The sequence below is a fragment of the Eleutherodactylus coqui genome, chromosome 5, assembly GCF_035609145.1.
Source record: "Eleutherodactylus coqui strain aEleCoq1 chromosome 5, aEleCoq1.hap1, whole genome shotgun sequence".
Classification (NCBI taxonomy): Eukaryota; Metazoa; Chordata; class Amphibia; order Anura; family Eleutherodactylidae; genus Eleutherodactylus; species Eleutherodactylus coqui.
Window position 1 is genome coordinate 243,670,674 of NC_089841.1, and position 22,961 is coordinate 243,693,634.

Consider the following 22,961-nt stretch of genomic DNA (forward strand, 5'->3'; position numbering starts at 1 on the left):
TAGATAGATAGATATGAGATAGATGAGATAGATAGATAGATATGAGATAGATAGATAGATAGATAGATATGAGATAGATAGATATGAGATAGATGAGATAGATAGATATGAGATAGATAGATATGAGATAGATGAGATAGATAGATATGAGATAGATAGATAGATAGATAGATATGAGATAGATATTAATTGATGAACAGAGAAATGGATGGATAGATAATTGACAGATAGATAAATAGATAGATAGATATGAGATAAATAGATAGATAGATATGAGATAAATAGATAGATAGATATGAGATAAATAGATAGATACGATATGAGATAAATAGATAGATATGACATAAATAGATAGATAGATATGAGATAAATAGATAGATATGAGATAAATAAATAGATAGATAGATAGATAGATAGATAGATAGATAGATAGATAGATAGATAGATATGAGATAGATAAATAGATAGATAGGAGAGAAAGAGGTAGATATGAGGTAGATATGAGATAGATAGATATTAATTGATGAACAGAGAAATGGATGGATAGATAATTGACAGATAGATAGATAAATAGATATGAGATAGATAGATAGATAGATATATGAGATAGATAGATAAATAGATATGAGATAGATAAATAGATATGAGATAGATAGATAGATAGATAAATAGATAGATAGATATGAGGTAGCTATAGATGATGGATAGATATGAGATTTGATATTAATTGATGAACAGAGAAATGGATGGATAGATAATTGATAGATAGATAAATAGATAGATAGGAGATAGATTAGATATATGAGAGAGAGGTAGATAGATATGAGGTAGATATAGATGATGGATCGATAGATAGATATAAAATTATGAAATAGATAGTAAATATTAAATCGAAGAACAGAGAAATGGATGGATAGATACTTGACAGATAGAGTACTGAAGTAACTGTACCAGTTTATCGCATGGAATTATGATTTGTATTTCACTAAAGTAACTTACAATTAAATATAAAAGTTTTAATCGACTTATTTTAAATTGAAAACGATTAAAAATGTAAATGTTAAAAAAAGTAAAAGGTTAGTAAAGTATAAAACTACTCTTTTTCATCTGAGCCAAGAATAAGCAGATACAATTGAATCCGTTTTTGCTTCTTACAATTATTCCACACAGTTGCAGCTCTGTTGTCTTTGTCCTTTTTGGGTCAGTAGTGTTTCGCCTAAGATGTGTGTAGTAGGAAAGGGTTAAACATCTGCAAGGTGGGTGGCAGTTGGAAGGGATTGGGGGCTTTTATTTTGTCATCTCAGTCTCTGCTAAGAATCTCCAGGTGTGTATGTAGGGGGAGGGACTTTTATTATGACATCCAGGTATACAGCAAGCTGTGCAGGTTCCAGGTATAGGCTGACCAACTATTTAAGGCTCTTTAGAAAGTGGAAGCAAAACAGTACAACTGATGTCTTCTGTGTGAGAAGAGACTGGACTTGTATCTTTGGCAATGAGGTAAAGCAAGCATACTACAGACATTACCTGGTCACAGTATAACTACATATGACATTAGCAATGGTATTTAGAATTCACTACAACTGCCACGGTCTGAGATAGATAGATAGATAGATAGATAGATAGATAGATAGATAGATAGATAGATAGATAGATAGATAGATAGATAGATAGATAGATAGATAGACAGACAGACTCATTGATGGCCAAGGAACAATCGATTTTACATGTCTAACATATGTTTTTTTACTTAATTTTGTAATGGCTATCTTGTATTATCTTTGTCTTACTATTGCTAGGATGTCTTTTACATACATTTTTGTGTTTGTTATACAGACTTCTATTGGTGTGGAAAAAGCACATATCTGCCAAGAAGTATGAAAAATAAGGGTTTCCAAGACTCTGCCATCTTGAACACAGTTGAGCCCTGCTCCTAATTTGCATATTTTTGCCTTACCATATTCGTATTTGGGTCACAAGGTGACATAATTGTGGTACTTTATTTTTTTTTCCTCCTGGAATTATACAACATGAAACCCGTATGAACTAGTTCTTTATTTTTGTGAAACCTGGTAGAAAGAAAGGTGATTTTTCTGCCTGATAACTAAGGAATAAACGTATAACAAAAAGATGACAGCGGAGAGCCAACAGTCCCCGACTAGAGCTACTGGAGCAGGCACCAATCTACAACCATCAAGTAACTTGTCTATGCCAGTAGTCAAGGTGGAAAAGGAGCCAGCAGCGGAAGCTAATGAGTCTAAAGGGTCTTCTGAAGTGGAGGACACTCCGAAAGGAAGAAGAAGAAAAAGACCCCTGCAGAGAGGAAAGCCACCTTATAGTTACATTGCTCTCATAGCAATGGCCATTGCTCATTCTTCTGACAGGAAGCTTACCCTAGGAGGCATCTACAAGTTCATAATGGAAAGGTTCCCTTTTTACCGGGAAAACTCAAAGAAGTGGCAAAACTCCATTAGACACAACTTGACCCTTAATGACTGCTTTATCAAAATCCCAAGGGAGCCAGGGAGGCCAGGAAAAGGCAACTATTGGGCCTTGGACCCCAACGCTGAAGATATGTTTGACAGTGGAAGCTTCCTTAGAAGAAGAAAGAGATTCAAAAGGACAGATCTCACCACATATCCAGCTTACATACATGACACTAGTATGTTCCCATCTCTGCAAGTGAGTAGGCCATCTTACCCAAATTCTGTGTATTCCAATATGACGATGAGCCCCACATATAGTCAGCAGATCACCCCTCACTCCTCTGTCTACTACCCATCTTCTTCTCCTGCCTTTGGTTCTTGCCAGTCCAGAGTGTTCAGCATCAATACACTTATAGGGCATTCCAATGGCACAGAGCATACTCAACAGGCAAGCAGATCCATGAGTCCAGAAGTCAACTCTTCCAATACCAGTTCTTGCAATTATACAGGTGCAAGTTATAACAGCCAAGCCGTAGGGAATAGCATGCTACAAAGACCTGCCAACCCCATGTCCTATTCCTATCCGGTGCCCAACAGCCACCTACAAGTGAATCAAACTTCTTATTCCCATAGTAACACACAGCTGTTTGGCACATCCAGCAGCAGATTAGCCATGCCATGCACATCTCCAGTGATGAACAGTGACAGCATGGACTTCTATGGCAGGATATCACCAGGACAGTACACCTCATTGACTGCTTACAATAGTAACGGACAACTAGCCGGCACGAATGCCTACCTGCGGCATACAACCTATTCTGGGAACATGGACAGGTTTGTGCCTGCAGTTTAATATATGACTTAGAGATAAAGCCGCAAAAACAAACTATATACAATAAAATCTGTTAATGATATTAGCATATGCTGCATCACCTGTTGCTGATCTGACCAAACTTATTTGCTCTGTCATGTGGAGACACAACTCAGTGATTGATATTAGACAGGACGGTCTCATTAACATAGATGCTTTTCTATTATTTTATAGGATGGACTAACATGTAATATCCATTGTCTTTGTATTTTTCCCTATGGGATGAACATAATAACCTTTTTTTTACTGTATATTAAAAGTTAAATAATATGATCCTGCCTTTTCTACGGCTCTAGGATAATGACGACATTTGTGAAATAGTAGATCCTATAGTGACATCATAGACGTAGTATGTATGAATTGTAACAAGCTAGAGCGGATGTTGTAAACCAGAGGTCTCCAACTCCAGTCCTCAGGGACCACCAACAGGTCATGTTTTCAGGATATCCAATGGTAAGAACACCTGTGGCAATGTCTGAGTCATTCACAATAATTACATCACCTGTGCAACACTGAGGAAATCCTGCAAACATGACCTGTTGGCGGTCCCTGAGGACTGGAGTTGGGGGGACACTGTTGTAAACGACTGATTGGGGGCGTGGGTCTTACATTTGTTTAAATCATTTTATATAGTTTTTGTAAATAAAATGAATATAAATGTAAGGTTTGAAGGCAGTTGGTCTCTCTCTCTCCCCCCTGCTACCCCCGCCGCCCCCCTGAGGACACTCGGACCAGTAAGCAGTTACTCGAGAAGAGCGATGCTCGCTCAAGTAACTGCTGTATCCGAGCGTGCTCGCTCATCTCTAGTCCTTTCATAAGTTTGCCCAAGGAAAACAACTCGTCTGGGTGGACAATTTGTCCTCTGTATCACTATGTCCAAGAAATTGGATGAAATGTCCTGAAACCAAATGTAAAATGTAAGCAGGAAAAAAAAGGGGGACACCGCGCTCCTTAAGGAAATTCTCCTCTGGTATCAAATATCGATATAGCAACCGTTTATTCTGTACAACGCGTTTCGTCACTTGGACTTTATCAAGTACCTTATCAAGTACCTTGGACTTTATCACGTACTTGATAAAGTCCAAGTGACGAAACGCGTTGTACAGAATAAACGGTTGCTATATCGATATTTGATACCAGAGGAGAATTTCCTTAAGGAGCGCGGTGTCCCCCTTTTTTTTCCTGCTTACATTTTACTTTGTGCACGGATCCCTGCAAGGATACGGCTTATGGATACTGCTGGCTCTGCTAGTCTCTAGCCTGGCAGGATGAAAAGGATCTCTGGAGGAAGATTACATTTGTAGTTCAGTTTTGAAGCTAACGTGGATATGGGGTGTTAGTAGGTCCCTTTGCAGGGTCCTGCTAAACACAGGGTAAGTCCATTCGTACATTTTTTCCTAGCCCTAGGGGCTATATTTATTGAAACTCCCTTGTGGGCGCTGTCCTGACATAGTTTTTTATTACATTTTGCTGAAACCAAATGTATAAGACATGTCAAGCTTGAATTCCATCCTACATGACTTTCTTTTCACTCTTCATAATAATGATTGCATAGTACACCTATACAGTGACTTGTCTTCTATATAATTCATTATATGGGCCTTCAGTATTACTATACGAATAACTTTTGTTAATTGCTATAAAAGTTACAAAAAACAATGGTCCTACACTGTAATAACTCACCAGCATGTTACACATTCTCCTCTAACACTTACCAGAAAAGCGGTCTACAATCCCTTAAACAAATGTTAATTAGTAAATCAGTGATTCACATTCATAACTTCTGAAGAATTATCTATTAGCGGACCTCTTTTCCAGTCAAGGCTGGTATATGGCTCAAACGATTGGAATATTGGCAGTGCGGCACACTAAGTATATAGGAGTACATTATGTGAATATATCTTGGTTCTCCTCACCATCTCTTGGTACCTGAAGTGGTGAGATAGGAATGGCGTGTAGTTCGGAACCTTCTTAATCTGATATTTCGTATTATTGTTTAATAACTGATAATATCTGGCTATATATATTATACGTGATATCTGTTTGTGGCATCAGTTATTGAGTGGAGATCCCTAATGAGCCCTTTGAACTTAGGGGCAAAACACATGGGACTAAAAACATTATCTGTATCGCTTGATTCATGAGAGTTTGACGTTAAATATATATTTTTTAGTTAGTATTTTTTATTTTGGTGGTGGTATTTTCTATTAATATTTTTCGGATTTAGTAATATTATTTAGCATTTTTTGGATCAGGTCTCTTTTTTTCCTGACCTGGGTATCTAATACCTCTCCCTTCTTTTATCGCCTCCCTATTTCTAATTAGGGAAACATAGAGAGAGGCAAGTCAGGTTCCAGTGTGGGGTCGCCCTCTTCAGGGCGGTTACTCCGCTTGTCCATCTAGACAGTATAGTTTGGTGCAGTTAGTTTTTTTTATAGCATTTGATTACTAATACAACTGAAATTTTAATTAAAGGATGCAGTAAACGTTGCTGTGAAACTCTAACTGCATTTCTGAATATGTAATTTGTTATGATGGCAATTGCAAAAGAGAATTCTCCAGAACACTTACCAGCAAGGCTGTCTACAATCCCTTAAACAAATGTCAATTAGTAAAATTAGTTATTCACATTCGTAACTTCTGAAGAATTATTTATTAGCTGTAAGATAACTGCAAGAATACTTATCTCACGTATTACAGTATTTGTCACATTATTGTCATTCTTTTTATATTACTTTAACGCTTTGAACACCTTTTTAATTAAACTCTAAGTGAGAAGCAGTGAACTAAATGATAGGATTTTGTATAAATTATGCTAAAACAAATTAATATTAGATAAAAAGAAAATTAAATACATAAATGGAAAAAATGTACTAACTTTACTCTTCTAATAACTTCAAAATGACAGCGTAGAAACAATTTACTAAAGTAAGCCAAGAAAACAGTTAAAGGGGTTTTCTGAGAACCCCTGTTATTGGTAGCAGTGGTGGCAAACACATTGCCTGCAAAAAAACCAATACTACTCACCTTCTGCTGTACGCCGCTTTCCCACCGCCGCTGGCCATTGTTCCGCTCTGTTTACTTCGGGCTGTAGTAGTCGCATGTTGACTACTGCAGCCAATAGGAGGCCGGCAGGCACGTCATCAATGATGGCCCGTAAACCTACTTTGGGACATCATCAGGTCAGGCCTGCTGGCTGGGGGAGTGCCAAAGCAGCGGTCCAGTGTGTATTTTGATTTTATATAGTTTGGGCATGGGGAGCCCAAAACTAAATGAAATTTAAAAAAAAAAAAAAAAAACTTGGAAAATCCCTTTAATGAAATGCATCACCTATATTACTTTTTTCTTTTCTTTTTTTTGCTAATTAAAACCAGATTGTGAAAATTTTCATTTTACTAATCTGATTTTATTCTCAAATTGTAGAAATTGTAGACTGTGGGGGCAGCCATCGTGCCTGAGCTGCAGTAAACTACATTTAGAGATATGCCTTATGGACAGGAGGGGACTTATTGACTTCTATGGAAGAGTATTGTGGGCATGATTTGTGCAGAGGTCATTGTGCAAGGATGTAAAAGGATCGTTCAGTTGTTCCCATTCTCTGGCAAAGTGCCCTGAAAGACCAACGATCGCATGAACAAGCGAATGGTAACAAATTTTAACAATTATTTATGCAAGTAAACGGATGGCATTTAAAAGCGAACGACTTACATCGTTGATGTATAAAATAGGTCATTTTCTGACAACACATTACCTTTAAATGACCATAGTCAGTTAAAGGCTCCTTATAAAGATAGCTGTTGCCTCCGTTGTAACAAATGTGTTAGCAAAATGTATATAATTGTAGCAATTTTATTGATGCTTAAATGCAAACATATAATGAGGTCCACTGGGTGTGGATTTTCAATAGACACCCATGGGGCTGATCTAATAATACTGGCATTTTGAATGCGGGTCTTGATTTTTTAGGTGCATCTTCTAACGGTGGGTCTGCATAGTAGGAGGTGTATGCCTCTTAATATTTTAGGCGCATCCAAGGCTGCCAATGTACAAAGAAAAGAAATTTGCACCGGCAACAATCTGGCATAGATTTTAGCCATAATTTATGCTAGTTTTCTGGTGTAAATTGTAGTAAACGTGATGGCCTGTAAGAAGCCACATCCCCTGTCACTAAGCTCCACCCACTTTTATAAAGGTGGTGGGATTGGTGTAAAAAAAAAAACAAAAAAAACTATTACAGCTTTTTGTGCAAAAAAACATCCCAAAAAGTCAACTTGTGACTTTTTGATGCCAGAATTCTGGCGCAACACCATTAATAGAATCCCCCCTCCCCCATGTGTGTATAAATGTTTCACAATGTTTAATTAATTTCTTCATTTTTTAGACACTTAGTTAATTTGAGTACAAGTTTTGATTAAGAAATCATTTTTTTCTGTGTGCTAAAGGGCTTATTTACACGAGCGTATATTGGCTGCCGTTTTCATGGCCAGCCAATATACACTACCATCTGAGCTGTCTTCCCCTTTTCCTCCCCTTCGACGACTCTCTGCCTCTCTCCTCTCCACCGGTTGTTTGCATCAGGGGGGCGGGGTGGAGCTAAGCTCCCCCCACCCATTGCTGGCTGTGAACAAGGGTCAGGAGCTTAGCTCCGCCCTTGTCCTGCCCCTCCCATTGCAAACAGCCCTAGGGGAGGAGAAAGGCAGAGAGCTGGCAAGTGGAGGGAAGGGGGAAGACAGCTCAGATGGTATTGTGTATCGGACGTCCGTGAAAACGGTGGCTGATATACGCTCCTGTAAATAAGCCCCGACTTACACAACTGTAAGGGCTGCCAGTAATTTGGCAGGAATCCTGTTGTTATGATTGAGTGGTCTGGTTACGCACAACAGTATTTCAATCAGTATACAACAAACATACAAAATCTGGCGATCTGTTCAGGTCTGATTTTTTTATGTGTTACAGCTTTTCTGACTAAGCACTTCACTCTGTCTATCTAAAAAATGTGAAAAATAGCAAGAATGCTCACTTACCAAGAAAATATGCACTAACTCTAAATGCTACGAGGTGCAGATGCATGCCTGGCACTTATCTCATAGTCGTTGTTTGACTTCTTTGACACAACCGAATAACATAGATTTTGTCAAGCCACAGGATACGAAGAATATAGACGAGAGAACACCATTAATCAATAACAAACAGTTAAAGGGAATCTGTCACCATGAAAAATGAGCCTGAACTACAATACTATAATGAGTGTCTGAAGAGACAGAGTCCAACAATGTCATTTTTATCTCTGAACTCACTTTCACTCACTTCCAGTGAGCCTGCAAATGGCTCATGCTCTGTATTGTAATACATCCCCTGAACATCTTACAGCGGTTTTCCATGGAAATACTATTGATGACCCATCAGGATAAGTCATCAATAGTTGATGGGCTGGGGTTTGCCGCTCATTGAAATCAATGAGAGCCGCGCCTGCAGTTAGTTACAAGCACCGGCCACTACATGGGAGGTTGGCGTGGAGGCTTCCGCTCCGACCTCTGTGTATTCGGAGTGGAAGTCTCCACGCCGACCTCCCATGTAGTGGCCTGAACACTTTGAGCTCTGAACAGTACAGTGAACTTCTAGATGCTTTATTAGTATACAAAGCATGGGCAGTTTGTCGACTTACTACAGGGGAGTGAAAGGGAGTTCAAAAATAAGAATTACATATATCTCTTTAGCTATGCATGAAGAATAGTTGTCTTGGTCCATACAATAAATGCACAAACACTAATGAAAGCTGATGAGCAAAAAAAGAAGGTCCGTGCATAGTTTTTGTAATATGCGCCACCAAAGATAAGCAAAAAAGTTCTTAGATAATAATCCTTATTATGCAGCGCCCCATTCGGAGGCTCTTTTAAAATCGTCAAGCAGGTCCCAAGTTTGTGATCACTATTATAGAAAATGTCCTCCAAACAACACCCATCGTCGTCCAAAGTCCTCCAACCAACAACCATCATTCTCCAAAAAGCCCCCACCACTAGGCCATATGGACGCCAGACTGGAGTCATTGCATGTTTCTATATGCAAACCTGGACACAGAAACCAGTGTTTGACACCAGGGGAGGGAAAACCAGCATCGGCTGGGCCCGGATGAACCCACTGTTTCTCGTCCTTACTTTGATACTGGATAAAAGCAGTTCGGACTCGGGAGGAAAGGAAAGAGATTTGCCACCGCCTGCTGGATTTGGAGTGAGTGAGTGAGTCAGGCAGTCACATAGCTGCCCACTGTGTCCTTATCAACATGAGCCTGCCAGGTACAGCCTAAGGCCTCCTGTAGATCCAGCCTGAGCATGAGCGCCCCTCCGGACCTGGTTGCTTGGGTTGCATTCCTAGCCATCCTGGGACACGGGGTGGACACCCCTGTTGTGTGTGCATACAATAGATCCTTCTTAAAAAAAAAAAATGACTATAGATCCTTATATTTTTACTCCAATAAAAGACATTAACATAGACTCTGGAATACTGACCGCTTAAAGGGATTTTCCAAGTTTTTTTTTTCAGCCAACCATGCAGAAAAACATTAAAATAGTCAATACTGCACCTGGGACCGCTGAAGCCCGTAACTGACTGCAGTCAGTCTGTGACATCCCTTATACAAGCGGACTACAGGTTGTAAACAGAGAGTTGGCAAAGTGTATGGTTGATGCAACACCGGAGTTGCAGCGGTCTTGGATGGGTGAGTATAGGCTACTGCTAGGTTAATCATTTTTCTGTATGGTCAGCTGGTTAAAAACATTTAGCATAGACACTCCCCTTAAGGTTTACATTGGACATTTTTCTGGATCCACAATTTAGCTGTACTCTGGTTAATTATTTCTATAGAATATTTAGTATAGTTTTAATCTTTACAGATTGGTTTTTTACAATTTATACAAAGGCGAAAAGACAAATATGAAGGACTAATGAATTTGTACAACGTTGGCCATACTCATAATTAGGTGGATGGGTGAACAATTATACTGAACCTGGTGAAGGTTCGTTTTGAAGATGCAGCCATACACACTATGGTCCATATTAGCCCTTACAGGTGTCCAAATTGGCCATACATGTTCAATGACAATGGATGATGGACAATCTTTTGCGGAAATCGGAATGATAATCGTTCTGTGTACAAAACAGAAAACATTTCAAAAACACAAGTCAATATAATGCGAGTCTCAGAATCCATTCATCACAGACTTTCTTCTTCCAGGTGCCTCTAGTTCTTCAAATGAAAAGTGATCTACTAAGACAAACAGTGACTCGTCTGGCCAGAGAATAGCAGGCAGATTTCTGATGCCTCCATGAAACATGATCTTTTTCGATTGCCCAGATTAGACTTGTAGTTAACTTGTTAATGACTAGTGAAATCTATTGGTCTGTTGATTGATTTCTGCTTTAACAGAGAGATTTTACAGCTTCCTGCGCTCACACTATTGTTCTCATTCATCCTCCACTCCATCGGTCTATGACAGCAGTAGTCAAAGGCTAAGCATTGATAAATGAGAGGTTCATTATTAATGGATGATGAAACCTTTAGCTAATGCATACAAAACTGAAACAAATGCTGAGCTTCTGGGGCATTAAATATATACTGTATATACTTCTACGTAATGAACAAGTACAATAGCAGAACCAAGCTCATAACATACATACAGTCACAGAATAAAGCTCAGTACATGTAAACCATACCAGAATCAAACTGATGGCATAAATAGAATAGCAGAACCAACCTCTGTACATAGATACAGCCCCAGAACCAAGCTCCTGTGATCATGTTGCGGAACTGCTGATGGATTGACAAAGGGAGCCCCCCTCTGTGCAACCGTTAAGTTGCCACTCTTTATATATAAGGGATATATCACTGGAGGGCAAGATGACCAGACTCAAGACTCACGTATTTTGGCCATATAATGCAAGCAGAGTCGCTAGTAAAATCTATAATGCTTGGACAGATCAGTGGCAAAAGAAGACCTGGCCGCCACAGAACGCGATGGCTGATATTGTCAGGGCTGATACTGGCTGAACTAAACTGAAAAACATGGCAGGAGCTTGCCTTTAGAGTCGCCAAGGCTCGTGATCGACTAAACGGCTAGCAACAACAACATACCGTATATAAGAGATTATTTTTGTGGAACAGCGGAGTACTACGCTACTTCATTCAATAAAAAGCATATTGATGTATACCGGTCTGATGGAGGTCAAAAGGAAAGTGTTATGGCCTTCTTTAGGGGAATCAAGACCTATACATACTCTTAGCATATACATGAAGAACTTTTTCGGGCATACACGTTAAGTACAGGTCATCAACTCTGAACAGTACCATAAAGTAATTTATGGTGCTGTTCAGGGAGTCAGATGTATATTTTATGACTCTTTTCAGACGGCACATGGACTTCACTGGAAGACAGCGTGGAAACTGGGGAGCAGAGGAGTATAAAAAATATATCTCCTAGCTCCTCACCACCTCCTGCAACAGCGCCATGAAACAGTTTAGAGGTGGCCTGTTCTCTTTAATGGGATGTGAATAGGGTTTAAAAATACAATAAATAGCAAAAGGGCAATATGGAGGCACTGAATTCCATGTCTATTTGCCATTTATTGCTCCTGTAGTGCCCTTCTGTTGAATTAGCACTTACTGCCCTTTCATTTTACTGCCCCCTTGGTGCCCATTTGTCATGTATTGCCCTTTTAGAATCCATTTCTCCCCACATGGTTATAGTGCTTCCAAGGGTAATAGTACCTTTTTGCATAGCCTTAAAGTATTAGTGTTACCTTTGTGCCCCCATAAGGTAATAGTACCCCTATTGGTTCTCCCTTTGTGGCTCCCATAAGCTAAATGCCTCCTTTAGTTAACAATGCCCTCTTATGCATTACTATAGCAGTGCTTTCATTGTGCCCCATAATAGTTGTCTCCAGAATATAATAGTGCCTCCTGTGCATCCCCATCATGTAATAGTGCCCTCTTTGTGCCTTGATAATGCAATAGTACCCCTTTTTTTGCCCACACAATATAATAGTGCCACATTTTTTCCACAAAAAAAAACAATAGCTCTCACTTTGTGCCCTATAAGGTAATAGTGCCCCATAATGCAATAGTACCCATTTGGGCCACAGACATCCCTGTGCTGAGTTTAGGATTACTTGTGGCAACATCTTGTTGAGCTACTTGAATCATTTCTCTTCTATGCTCTGATATCCTGAAGCACTAAATCTGAGGAGACATAGTTGGGAGGAGGATTCATGTAGCTGCACAAAATGCTGCCACGCAGAGAAAAAAGATCATCTGGCTAGGACTAGGTGGAGTTAATGAGATAATCACCCCTACCTAAATGCAGCAGTGTCCCTCCCAAAAAGCAGTTGTCTAGCACCCTGTGTGACCATGGCAATCATATATATATATATATATATAGACGAAAGCACTGACTGACTGACTCGCCACTAATTCTCCAACTTCCCAATGTCGTAGAAACATGAAGTTTGGCAGGAGCATAGATTATGTCCAAAATAGGAAAAGTTAATGGGTCCCAACTCGATTATTCAATTCTAGCACAAAAGAATTAGTGTCCAAAGTTTAACGTACGGAATCTAATTCTCTCACTTCCCGATGTCATAAAAATTTGGTACAAGCATTGATTATGTAATAAATAGGAAAAGCTAATGGGTCCCAACTCGATTATTCAATTCTCTGAAGTTTCTAGCAGGAACATATATAAAGTACAGCAATAATATACTTAGGCATGTAAGGGGTTGAATACCCATGCATATATAGCTATCACTGTACATAGAGAGAAGGCTGTCAATCAGTGGCTGGAGGGTGGAGTAGGCAGGGCTAGCAGCAATTCTTGAATATCAAGGACTAGTCCTCGATATAATGCGTGGATATCATCAGCCGGACTAGTCATTGATATATCTACCATGAATATCATCAGCCTCATCTGTCTGCATGCTTTCAAATGCAAGTGTTTAAAAATGAAAGCATGGCTCAACATAAGTGACACACCACTGAAATCTGCATATCTGTCACTATACTGTGTTGCCTGCAGTCGGGGTAGCATAAGGGATCTGACAGGTTCCCTTTAAGAAGTGGGATCACAGTTATCTACATGTATTTATGAGAGGAAAATCAGTTTCCCTTTAAGGCCGCCTGCACACGGCTGAATCGGACCTCACAGGCAGAATCCTGGAGCGGAGTTCGACCCGGTGCCCGGCCGGTGACCTCTGCGTACCTGTCTGATACCTTCTTTCCTGTGCTGTGGATGTGTTGCGCACATGCGCAGCACAGATGACGCTGCGACCACACTGCAATGATGATTTTGGAATGGCCGCGGGACGGATGGCTTCCATTGATTTCAATGGAAGCCGTCTGTTCGGAGCTCGCACAAAATTGCAGCATGCTTCGCAATGCATTTCTGCTTGGGGACATGAAATCGCGAATTGCCATAGCAGGCTAGATTTGCTGTGGAATCAAAAGGCCCGCTCTGGATTTCGCAATGCAAATCCGCCCGTGTGCAGGCGACCTAATGGTCAGGTTTTCAGGAAATACATTTTTATCGTCACTACAATAAAAGGCTTAAAGAATTTTCTAAGTCAAATTTCAAAATTTGCACGGAATTCTAACATACTAAAGTATTTGTCTGACCTTTACGATGAATAGCAAACATACACATAACTCCAATACTCTAAAATTAAAAACAAGTATATCCACCTCCAGCCCTGTGAGCGAAAGAAATCTGGAAGGTAACCGACATGGCAAATGTTGTCTGGTTACTGGACAACCCATTTTCGATGGGAACCCCTGTGTGAAAACAATAAACAGAGAGATACTTACCCCCCCGCAGCCGCCGGGATCCGGCACTGCAACTGGCTGTAGTCGCGGGGTTTGTTTTGGTAGAGGACGTCACAGGAAATCACTTGATCACTGCTGCGAATGAGAAAATGCAGCGTGACGTTCTTGAACTCCTGGCATCATGGCGCTCAGGATGTGATCTCATCTGATTTCCTGTGACATCATCTGTCACAGTAATTAACATTACCGCAGCGGGCTGTAGCGCTGTATCCTGGTGGCTGGGGAGGGGTATCTCTGTTTATTACTTTCACACAGGGGGTCCTATTCAAAAGGGGTTGTCCAGTAACTGTATAAACCCATTAACTCCTTAATACTCCATGATGTACAGTTACGCCATGGAGGTTTAGGGTTTGTATAGAGGGGGATCAGGAGCCGATCTTGCTCCATATAATGCAGAAGCTGGCTATTTCTTACAGCTGACACCCACCTGCAACAGCTGCGATCAGCACTCCTATTTAAATGCCCTGATTGGAGTTCAGGGGTCCCAAGCAGCCCCCTGCAATAAAAACGTAGGGTGCCGTTTGGTTGCATGGCAGCCGGGAGCCTTCTGAAAGCCCCCAGGGCTGCCATTGCAGATAGCCTGCCAAGCCATGTATGTGGTGTGGCTCGATAGATTGTCTGTTAGATCGCAGTAAAATGTAATACTAAAGGTATTACACCGTATTGTAGGAACGATCAAACCATAATTATGCCACCTATAGGAATTAAAAAATCTGATTAAAAAAAATCTGATTACTAAAAAAAAAAAAAAAAAAAAAAAAGGTAATGAAAGTTTAAAAAAAACCAAAACCTTTTGCCATATTTATATTTAAAAATGTAAACAAAAAACCCAAATGGTACTAATAGAAACTACAAGATGTCCTGCAAAAAACGAGCCCTCGCACTGTGTGGACAGAAAAATAAAGTTAGGGCTGTCAGAAGATGGGGCAGACAATTATTTGATATTTCTCCAAATATATTTTATTTTGTTTAAGTAGTAGAGAAAAAAGAAAACTATATTAATTTGGTATCGTAGTCATCATAATGACCCATAAAGTTATGTCAATTTTTTATAAGTTTTTCAGAATATGGTACATTACATAGTACTATTGAAAAATACAACTCGTCCTGCAAAAAACAAGCCCTCAGACACCTGGGCTGATGGAGAAATAAAAGAATTATGATCATAATAAAACTGGGGAGAAAATAACAAATATGAAAAAAGGGGCGGTCCTTAAGGGGTTAAAGTAAAATCTAAAGTAGTAATACTACGTTCTTGAGTGAAGGAAACCCAGGAAGAGGTGGAGGATCTCTAAGATAATGGTAAAAATATTCAAAATAGCTCTTCTTTGTAAAATAGTTTGCCTCCTTCTGGAGGTAAACTATTTTGCATACCAACTATGCACTAGATTTCATCTACAGCAGATGGCTTTTCTGGGTACTATCGATTTCTCCCAGTACTCAGATGGCCCCAAGACTTAGAGGGTGCCGAATTGTGTAGCTGAATGAGTAAACATATGAAGCGCATATCAACACTAGTAAGTAATGCAAAAAATATGCTGCGAAATATGCAATAACTGAGTAAAATAAATATAAACCCATCAATAGATGACAGGGACAGAATTATAATAGAAACCAGACGATGGCACGAACGGATGATGATGACAGTACTCAAATAATGGAGGTTTTGGTGGGAACAGAAATAACCTGACAATACCTAACCCTAATGTCCACGGACGGATCGGATTCCGCATGCGGGAGCCTGCAGAGGCTGTCCGCGGTCGGCCACCCTGCATACCTTTCCAGGTCTGTACTGCAGATGTGTGCGGAAGTGCCAGCCGGTTCAGTGCTTTTTTTAAAAAAAAAACTTCTGCTTTCCCAGGGAATCCGCGGCCCATCCACAATGTCAAACAAGGAATACTGGATTTAAATGCACATAGCATATAATATAACCAGCACCACACTGCAGAAGATAGGAATATTTAAAAAGAGGCTAGCCAATGAAGAACTCTTCCCCAAACAATGCTGAACTGAGCAATGGGCTCAGCTGACTCACTCTAATGGATACCAACAACAAATTAGAAGATAGATGACAAAACAGCAAGAAAATTGATGTGAATTGTAACACCTCTCCAGATGTGAGACAAACTATGTTGTTACAAAAAAGCAGGAGTTTCAGAATGTCCTCCTCCCATTCTCAGGCTCTGGAACCAGCATGATAGCAACCATTCATTTACTTGTACTGTGTGCCGATAACCACCATACCCTACGGCTCTAACTTCTAAATCTAACTTCTAAATCTAATTTTGCATACCCCTCATTTATATTAAAATCCATCCCCAACACTTATGTGCTTTTGTCAATGTTTGGCCAGCCTACAACGTATCTTTAATAGGGTCCACTGTCCTCCTGCAGCTCCTCTTCCAGCCATGCCCCTCACCTTTCACACATGGAATACATGCATCTACATTATACATACAGTTGCCTGATGCTTGCCCATCCAGGATGGTTCATTTATTATCCTTAAATTCCACCCACCTCCCTCGATGTGCCCTAGGTGCTTATTACTGGCCCATACAAGACAGGGGAGAGCTCTCAGTGACTGATGAGTTATCCATCCATGTCCTGCACATGCGCAGAAAAGTATGTTTTTTGTACATGCAATTCAAATGCTCCTCCACGTGAAAAGACATGCTGTATGACATAAGGGACTATTTTGTAGGGCACCAACTTATTCTGTAGCGCTTTCAGGTAATTTAATTACCCCCCAGCAAGCTGGGTACTCATTTTAACCCCCGCATGGTTCACGTAGTCGGCTCAAGGTTGACTCAGCCTTCCATCCTTCCAAGGTTGGTAAAATGACTACCCAGCTTGGTTGGGGGGGGGGGGGGGGGGGTAATAAATAAGATTTATAATAAATATGTTGGACAATCTGTTTAACGTAAACATACATTATGCAGTTATAAAGGATGTATGGAGCAGGATCGGGAGCCGAGCACACTCCATACCCAGCAACTGTCAGCTGCTCTCAACATCTGCAAAAGCTACGCTCAGAGTTAATTCCAATCACAGCCCTTAAAATTCAGAAAGCGGCATCTATAAAGCTGGCCAGAATGAGGGCCCTCCGACACCCCATAGTCTTCCCTGCAACGTGATCACAGGGTGCAAATGGGTTGGCATGGCAGGCAAGAGCATGGTGAAGACTTCCAGGGCTGGCATGCACGGATGCGTATTATGGACAACACTAAGTGATCAGGTCAGTATTAAAAGTTCTAAAACCACCACTGCTCAATTTTTCCTATAAATAATAAAAAAAATTATTTGAGTTTGTAAAAGTATAAGAAAAAAAAAAACAACTACATAATGCAAAAATTACACGTTTTTTTTTTTTTACATTCCATCTCCTAAAAAAATTGAATAAAACGCAATCAAAAAGTTGTATGTACCGCAAAGTTGGTACCAATAAAAAACTATGGCTTGGCCCACAAAAAACAAAAGGAAAAACATTAAAGGTTAGGAGTCTCGGAACATGGCGATGGAAAGCATCCATTTCATCTTTTAAAAGTTGTATACAGTTTTTATGCTTTACATTTGGTATCACCATAATTAAAGCCACAAAGTTGAACATGTCACTTTTACTGCAACACGAATGCCATAAAAACTAACTCACCCCCACCCAAAAAAAATAAAAATAAATAAATTGCGTTTTTTTTTATTTCCCTCCACTTAAAGCCCTATATCAAGTGTTGTACAGCCCTGCGGGATATGTATGCACTATATAAAAAGTAGAAAAAAATAAAGCTTGTTCTGCAAAAAACCAAGCCCTTCATACACCCATGTTGATGGAAAAATTAAAAATCTACGACTCTTGGAAGATGGGGATGAAAATCAAAAATAAAACGACAAATCATTGGTTCTGCCCAAAAATAAAATGATCGAGTATTGTAATGTTAGAGCACTAGCAGGTCCGCCACAGGGGAAATGTATCTTTACATAATCATATAGTAATATTTGAAAGAAATGTGTCTCCTGTGCAAACTGAAGATGTCTTGAGCTGTATTCTTTCCCTTTAAACAATACATAGCTGGATTAGAATTGTAAAAGCCGTAGAGCAGTGGAACAGTTTCAGCAAGCTGTTATTACAGCACCATCTAGTGGTCATTTCGAGGCAGGACAAGTTAATCACATAACATAGTAACATAGTTCATAAGGCTGTCCATCTAGTTCGCCTGTTTAGCCTCCTTTTTTGTTGATCCAGAGGAAGGCAAAAAAAAACCAAGAGCAGAAGCCAATTAGCCTGTAATATCCTTCCTCTCCAGAAAGACATCAAGTCCCTTTTTAAAGAACGAAAGCACAATACACACTCGTAAAAAAAAAAAAAAAAAAAAAAAAAAGAAATCAAGCACCTAGACGAAGCTGTCGGAATTGAATTAAACTTTCTCTGTGTGATTGTAACGTTGATATAAGTAAGTGATTATAATATCACAGGAAAAGGAGAATTTGTTACAGAAAACTGAGCACTTGAAGGGAGGCTCTAGTACTCGGTTGGGCCACTTCTAGCTTGGATGCAAGATGTGATACAGGCAGGCATGGAGGCTCTAGTACTCGGTTGGGCCACCTCTAGCGTGGATGTAAGATGTGATATGGATGGACATGGTGGCATATAGGTTCCGTATGGTATCCTGTGGTATATAGTCCACATTTGCTGTAACTGAGCCTCCAGATGGCACAATTGTAAGCTGTCAAAGTTGGCAGGCCTGATGGCTACATACATGTTTTATTAGTGATAAATCTGTTGAACGGGCAGGCCATGAAAGTATGGCAATGTTGTGGAGGCATTTGTGCAACACTCTTTCTGTGTGTGACAGAGTATTATCTTTCTGGGAAATGCCTCTTGAAAGCCGCCATGAGAGGAACACATGTGGCTGCAGGATGTCCTAAACATATTGTTCAGCTGTCAGTGTCTCTCGTACCACTAGGGATGACTGACTATTGTATGCGATGGCCCCCCAGACCATCACACCAGCAGAGGGGAAAATGTGCTGCTTTACAGCAAAGATAAGATTGAGGCGCCCACCCCTAGGTCTCAAGAGATGAACACGGCTGTCACCAGTGCCCAAACTAAACCTGGATTCATTGGTGAAGACTCTGTTGCAGTCCAGTTTTGTCATTCAGTACACCAACCAACACTCTGCAATCGGAGGTGACAGTGGGTGGGTGTCAAAGGCAGTAAATGTAATGGACACTGTAAGACCAAATGTCTACTGGTCTCAACACCTCCCAACAGTTTGATCAGAACGACCCAGGTGATTGGCAATGCATTGTTACGATCATCCAGCTTCTCGCATTCCAATAATGTGACCCTTCTCAAATTCTTAATTGGGTGAAATATCTTCAATTGCATCACAGAGGCATGTCTAGCGGTGAACAAGCTCTACACAAATAGAAAAATAGATCCACTATACTTAGGTAGCCTTCGAGAGCCTTTTTATAGGCTAAGAAAAGAACCACTCTTAGGGCTTCAGGTGGCACAGATGGGAATATACAGTGTACCAGAACTGGGCATCTATACCATCAGGTGAGTAATTTATAATTCTGAGAGAGAGCTCATGAGATAACACAAAAGACTTCTGCCAATCTGCTTCAGGCATAGATTCACCCCGTTCCCTCTTCCATGCCTCCACAAATCCCAGGCCACTCCTGCTATCAGCCTCTTCTAAAAGACAATATATGAGACATGGTGTGTGCTGGAGGAGAGTCCAATAAGAACAAGGTTTCGAAGGGTGTGGGGGGCATGGATGTGGGTTCTATCAGATAAATGGAGGAAAGAGTGCAGTTATGTATACTCAAGCCACAGCAAATGAAGCATGGGTTTAGAGGCTTGCGGAGACGATAGCGGTGGTAAAGGGGAGCCTGCCAACACGTGATGAAACTGTGGATCATCGGAAGAGTTCTAGTCCTTATTCTCACCAGGGGTGAAATGCTAAATTAGTAAAAAGAGGAGTTAGTGGTCTGCTGCCCTGGGAAAGAGACCCCTCCATACCATCTCACCTCATACTGTCACATCACATGCAAGGAAAGCCTAAGATTCAATAAGGGTCCATAATAAGTAGCAGTACGAGGGAGATAATGCAAAAGCTGGGATATAGAAGTCTGCTCTAATTCAACCCATTGTTTGGCCATTCGATAAGCTGGGTAAGTGTAGAGGCAGTGTAATAGGTCTTAAATTTACAGGAGTCCCACACCCCCAGTGCTTTAGATCTAGGAAGGGTCTACACACTAATACACGGCTACAACCCCCTCAGACAAATTTCGAGATAGCAGATGTAAGGTGACTGAAAAAGTGTTCTGGTGGAATAATAAGAACCATAGAATACAAGTATAGAAAATAGTGAGGACATTAAAAAGTGTTTATCCGTACAAACCACGAAAGCCTCCACTGATCATACGAGGTCAGATCTCTAAGTGTTCTCTCAAAGAGAGTAAGATAGTTCAAGGAATAGAGGCTGACATGGTCCGCAGAGAAACACCTCAAGGTATTTCGATGATGATGTCTGCCATGTAAAAGGGAAAACTACCCTTGAGATAAGACATCTCCCGTGGTGGCAAAGTAATATTTATCACTTCAGACTTACTGTAATTTATCTTAAAATTACTCAAATGGCCAAACCATCTGAACTCCACTATAATGAAGAAGGAAATAGGAGGTTGGAAGATATCCACCAACTTTATATCATCTCTCCCCGACAGCAATGCTATGTACATTTGGGTTATTTTTAATGGCCTGCACCAAATGTTCCTTCACAATAACGGACATCCCCGAAGTGAGCCGTTGCAACTTGAGATAGAAGAGGAAGAGACCGCTGACCCTGACTTATGACATCAGATTAGTATTTAATGCCAATATGTAATCTAGAAACTTCTGACCTAAAAACTTACTTGTGGAAGAGAAGTGGACATAAATCCCCAGTGAATGGGGTCAAAGGCCTTCTCAGCGTCAACAGAAAAACAAAGCAGCAGAGATCCGGCCTTCGCCAGCGGCATAAGGATAAAGGTCCTCTTAGCTCAGGCTTTACACCTTATAAAATTTTGGGGTAAAACTATCCTGTCCTGGATCTAACTGTCTCACTAGTCTCCTCCTCTGAGAAGTCCTCTTCTAGTCCCTCTCTAGAAGGTGCATTTACAGTGAAATGAGCAGTTTCTTCCACATATGCCGATATTTCAAATTCTCCGAGACCATATAAAAAAAAAAATTCTCCTCCCAGGTTGTATAAGCTCATTTAAATTTATAATATAGGAATCCTATATAACTATACACATACACACACACACGTCTAAGCTTCAATAAATCCTGTGTACCAGGACATGTTTATATGCAGTATATAAGAAACAGGAACAAAGATGCTACGATTTCACCATTTAAAGGGGTTATGTTAAATGTAGAGACATCCCCTATCCACCCTGGGGTACCTATGACCCCACATGAATGTAGCATAGGATGAGCAGCATGTTCACTGCCCCTCCATTTATTCTAATAGCAGCACTGTAGATTGCCGAGTTCTCTTTAAAAAATTGTCATCAGGACTCTCTAATGTTAAAAATGCATCGCACAAAAATCGCAAAGCACAAACTTGCGATGCGTTTTTAATAGAGTTAAGCAAACATGCTCGTCCGATTATTAGCATACTCGATGGTGCTCATTACCCCAGCGAGTACCACGCCGAGCTCGACCCCTCAACGCATTACTACTTCCTGCTGTGACGTGCCAGCGTCCGCACATCAACAGTAGTATGTGGCTTGTTGGAGGGGAATCTTACAACAAATGCTCGGGTCTCCCATTGACTTCAATGGGGTTCGCTACTCGAGTAGAGCTTTCAAATATTACGAAAAGCTTGACTCGAATAACGAGCGGTGCTCGCTTATCTCTAGTTTTTAACATTAGAAGGTCCCATTGACAATTGCGTAAAAAACGCAAGTGGGTAAGAGCCCTTAATCACATTAAAATATGATTTTTTAATTGCAGATATTTTAATTTATGTCTCAATGAAATATAATTAATACTTTAGTCAACTGCTCTAAATGCATTTAAACCCTTTAATGACGTTATTAATTTTAGCCTTAAAGGGATTTTCTGGACTTTTACTATTGATGACCTGTGCTCAGTATAGGTCTTCAATAGTTGGTCGGTAGGGGTCCACTATTTGGCATCCATACCAATCAGCTGATCTCCCAGCCCAATGCAGTGCTTAGCTTGGGAGTTTTGCTAGTAGTACCAAACCCGGTTACTACAATGTTGACAGCTCTATCTCTTCCAATGCTGTCTGCACTGACAACAGGTTGAGCAATCAACTAATCAATGATTGATGGGGATCCTGAGTGGCAGACCTCGCCAATCAACTATTGAGGAGTAATAGCCTATACTAAGGCTAGGTCATCAATAGTAAAAGTCCAGACAACCCCTTTAAGGACCATTACATTATTTTCCCCTTCGTGTTCCAGCAGTCAAAACGTTTTTATTTTTAAAAGGGGTTTTCTGGGACTTCAATATTAATGATCGATCCTTTGGACACGTCCTAAATATAAGATCGGTGGGGATGTGGCGTTTGGGATCCCAATGATCAGCTGTTTGAAATGGCTGTGATGCCCTGAGCAAGCGCTGCTGTCACTTCAGTGCACACAAGACACAGCACCATATATTTCATAGTGGCTCTGCCTGGTATTGCAGCTCAACGCCATCACCTGAAACCCTTTTTTTTTTTTTTTTTTTTTTAACCATAGGATTTGTTTCTGTGATGCCGCATTCCAAGACCTATAACGTTTT

The 22,961-nt window shown here is 40.4% G+C and overlaps 1 protein-coding gene across 1 annotated transcript; it reads left to right on the forward strand.

Moving 5' to 3' along the window:
* Positions 1–1,432: 1,432 nt before the first annotated feature.
* On the forward strand, positions 1,433–3,898 carry FOXE1 (forkhead box E1). Its single transcript, XM_066602020.1, has 2 exons — positions 1,433–1,497; positions 1,834–3,898. Exon 2 carries the CDS (start codon positions 2,128–2,130, stop codon positions 3,274–3,276), a length of 1,149 nt encoding a protein of 382 aa, XP_066458117.1. The 5' UTR covers positions 1,433–1,497; positions 1,834–2,127; the 3' UTR covers positions 3,277–3,898.
* Positions 3,899–22,961: the final 19,063 nt, after the last annotated feature.